The sequence below is a fragment of the Vigna radiata genome, chromosome 2 (genome assembly GCF_000741045.1).
Source record: "Vigna radiata var. radiata cultivar VC1973A chromosome 2, Vradiata_ver6, whole genome shotgun sequence".
In the NCBI taxonomy this organism is placed as follows: Eukaryota; Viridiplantae; Streptophyta; class Magnoliopsida; order Fabales; family Fabaceae; genus Vigna; species Vigna radiata.
Genome location: NC_028352.1, coordinates 18,044,783 through 18,048,893, shown reverse-complemented (window position 1 = coordinate 18,048,893; position 4,111 = coordinate 18,044,783). Strand labels below are relative to the sequence as shown.

Sequence of the window (4,111 nt, the reverse complement as noted above, 5' to 3'; positions counted from 1 at the left end):
CCTTATGATTCATTTATAATCAATGAATGCATATACCAATCAGTTCAAGCACAAACACATATATAATCAAGCAATTGTTTTGCCATTTCTTGTACAAGAAACTATAAAACATTTCTTTTGTTCATCATAAAAAATATATATGTGAGATGGGTTTTTCTAGATATAGCTCCCCCTATGTCCTTTCTTATCACTTTTCTTTTTGTTTTTAAACATTGATTAGTATTTAATGGATTTAATGTTTATTTAGAATAACAAAGTGTTTTTTACATTTTCTACCGTTTAGGTAGGATTTGATCGTTTAAGCTTTTCACTGAGAAACCAAACAGTTAATGAAGACTTCACCGTTGGACGAAGCAGATTGTTTGACACATGGCATCATCTAACCTATGTAAACTCTTCCTTAAGTTTTTCTTTTGTTTTATTCAAGAAACACATACAGTAAGGTGCCTTTTAACATAAGTTTTTGAAATATCATTTAAGACTTTTAATGTGTTTTCCAAAAACATTGTTTGACATTTTTATCTATTAAGACATATTGAGAGTTTGTTTGATCATCGCCTAGCGATGTATATCATTCGTTGCATTCAGCAAGACTCTCATGGCATCGATTCAGGTCATAACCGAGACAAAAAGTCTGACGAAAAAGCAAAAGAAAAATAAAAAACACTTTACTGCCTCGGTTCAGGTCCCAACCGAGACAGTAAGGCCAAGATACTACCTTGGTTCAGAAGGAACTGAGGCATAAAGTCATTAAAAAAAGCAAAAAGTAAAAAATAAAAAACACTTTACTACCTCGGTTAAGGTCCCAATGAGGCGGTAGAATCCAAATACTGTCTCGGTTCCATAAAGTCATTCGAAAATAAAAAATAGAAAAGTAAAAACCCTATTGCTTTGATTACCTTTGAACCGAGGTAAAATGCTATCCCTTTTTACCTCACCTATATAGGCCTCGATTTAGGAACCGTTGCTTATGAACGAAAATAACCACTGTCATTTTCTATGACTGCATTAATGTGGGTCTTGGTTGCATATATCATTGCTTGCTTATTATTCTATTATAAGGTTTGAATTGTTGAATGCTTAGCTCACTCATAGATTAGTTTGTATGAAGAAAATGATGAAGAAAATGAAGAACAACATGAGTAATAATTGTTATTCAAAACACTTTTTAATTTGTTATGTAGAAGTTTATTTTTAATTTTTAGGATAAACATTTGTTATTTCTTAAGTTCACAAATTAATTGTATTTTAAATTTTATAATTTATTTCATACAATAATAATTATTTCTGGTTTTATATTATTGTGGTTTAATATTAAACATATTTTATGTTAATCATATTAATCAAATCTTTTAAATAATAAAAAATTAAATTATTTTCATTATTGGCGGTTTTCAAAACCCCAATTACATAAAACTAAAAAATATGTCAATTTTTGGCTAATGTTCCAACAGTTTCTTACAATTACGGGCTGTTTTTGTAAAAACTCCCGCAAATTACGGTAGTTTTTGTAAGATCCCCACAAATAACGACAATTACAAACAAAATCATCAAAAAAATTTGTGACGGTGGTTTTTTTAATAGTTTATTAACCGCATGAAATGTATTTACCAGGATTTAAAACTGTCAATAATGTAGAAAAAAAAACTCTGGTAAAATCATTTATTTTTGTAGTGTGAAAATTATAAAAACCGAATATTAAGAAAGTCAGTTTTAATGATTATTTTCAAGAGGATATATAATTAAATCAGAAGACAGTAAATAAGTTCCTTTACAAGTATTGAAGAATATATTAAAAAATAAAATATGTAGTAAAAAAAATTTATTCATACGTAGTTGTGGAAAAATTACACATTCTAAACAAAAACACCCAATGCAAAATAAAAGAATTTAAAAGTCCATCTATCTATGTATATAACTTTTCCTTTGCTCACCTATTCGAAACTGATTATTGGAGCCTCAAACTCAAATAAGAAGTAAACTGAAAAAAAAAAAAATGAAGAATTACACTCCCAACAAAAACTGTCATATTGTTCTACTTCTTGAACCGAACCGAACTAATTAACTCGGTTTCTTGAGAAGTCCTTCGACGACTAGGCACGACAAAGAAGCCTATTGCAGTGTAAGCTATGGCATAACACCTACCCCACAGAATTAAAACAAGAAGAGCAGTGATGAAAAACACAGTGACAGCAATGTTTGAACCATGTTTTCGATTGTGTTTCAGCATCCTTGTTCCATTAGCCATTGCCAATGATCGGGTTAAGCAGGGTTCGCAGGATGTGGTTGAAGTCACAGTACCCGTTGAAATAGTACTTAATGTGGTTGAAGTTGAAGATGGTGATGAAGTTGTAGTAAAAATAGAAGAATAGGAAGAATAGTTTGATAAGTTCTTTGAACTTTCTCTTGAGAAATCATCTTTTTTTGTTTTCCTCTTACGGCTCATCTTCTTGCCCTGAAAATAACATTATTTAAAACCTAATCACTTTGAGAACTTCTTTTTATAATGAATATAAATATCACATTAACATAATGAAAAGGAAAATGATATTTTAACACCAATTTTTTGATACCATTTTTATACTGTGTCAAAATGTGATGGGATGATTTCAAATTAAAAAAGAAAAACTTTGGTTTTTTTTTTTCAAATATACTTTTGTTTCAGTTTTTATCAAAATAGTGTCAAAAATTGGTGTCAAAATATCATTTTCCTAATAAAAATAAATATAAATGAGAATAATTATAAAAATATTGATTACTTTTCCAAACTAACATGACCCGTAACCGTAAACATACTTCAATAACCGCATACGAAATTCTGCAAAAATGGAAGGAATGAAGAAAAGACTAACCAATGACGTATGATTGAAAGCCGACATAAGAGCACGACGAAAAGAGAGGTTACTATTATTGTTACCATCATCATTCTTATTTCTGTCCGTCTTTTTCCAGTGACTCGCGTTTCCTTCGCCACCCTTCGCCGCTGTGAAAGCCGACGTCAACACGGTCGGGAACATGTGCTTCTCCGGCACGGCAATGTAAGTGAGAAGCGGGTCCGGTGTTTTGCGTTCCCGCGAAACGACGCCGCTGGGTTTGAAACATCGGAGGAATCGAAACATGTGAACCTTGGGCTTCCTTTTTGGGGGCTCCATGTTGGGAAGACAAGCCTCGAGGAGAACTCTGAGACGATATTGGCGGTTAGAGAAACGGTGTCGTGTTGGCGTTTAGGATTCGACGGTTGAAGGAGAAAAAGAGAAAGATTGTTTGTGTTTGGATTCGGGTGGTGGTGGCCATTAAAAATTGTGAACGTGGGAAAATTTGATACGATACAACGTAAGAAAATGAACGTGAAATGTTGAGTTGCTTGGTTTCTATGTATTACTGTGGATTTGTGTGTATGAATCCTTCCAAAAGAGTTTTCAAAATAAAAACGAAAAGGATGATTAAGGAGAATCAGAGTAAGTATAAAAAAGGGAGAATCAGATTTCGCATGTTAGAATCATTTTACCAAAATTGGGGCACAGAAAATCTAGATATTAGAAATGCCCTAAAAAGAGGGATTTTGGATTTTATCCTTTTTATAGGTAAGACATATTGGCATCACATCAATTGTTCTGTCTTTTTAAAGTGATTGTGATTATTTTTTTAGCATGATATTTTAATTTTTTTTTTTGACAATGTATCAATATTCATATATTTAAAACGGATTAATTATAAATTATTATAATTATAAAATAAATTGTAAAAAACAATTACTAAAGATACATTTTTCTGATTTCAAACATTAGACCATGATATTTTTAAAACCAACAATTTTTTATTTTTCTACTATTTGGTAATAATTTTTTGAATTCTCTACTATTTTGGTAATAGTTTTTTTAATTCTCTAATATTTTGATGTTGTGTTCCATATCTTTAATATTAATAATATTAAAAAAATTGTAAATATATGTAAAGGACCAGTAGAAAATATTAAACAGATAATCTAAATTTTAAATTTTTATATTTGTTTTACTTTTACTGTTCTTTTATTTTTTTTTAATTTTTATAAATATAAAACTTCATTTCTTAATGATATTATCATTAAGAGGGAATTGTGAAGTTATATTAG

The 4,111-nt window shown here is 30.2% G+C and overlaps 1 protein-coding gene across 1 annotated transcript; it reads right to left on the bottom strand.

The window, feature by feature from the left end:
- Positions 1-2,035: 2,035 nt before the first annotated feature.
- Positions 2,036-3,427, bottom strand: LOC111240769. The gene is made up of 2 exons (XM_022776456.1): positions 2,853-3,427; positions 2,036-2,455 (listed from the first exon to the last, which is right to left on the bottom strand). Exons 1-2 carry the CDS (start codon positions 3,150-3,152, stop codon positions 2,036-2,038), a joined length of 720 nt encoding a protein of 239 aa, XP_022632177.1. The 5' UTR covers positions 3,153-3,427.
- Between the last annotated feature and the right edge of the window lie 684 nt (positions 3,428-4,111).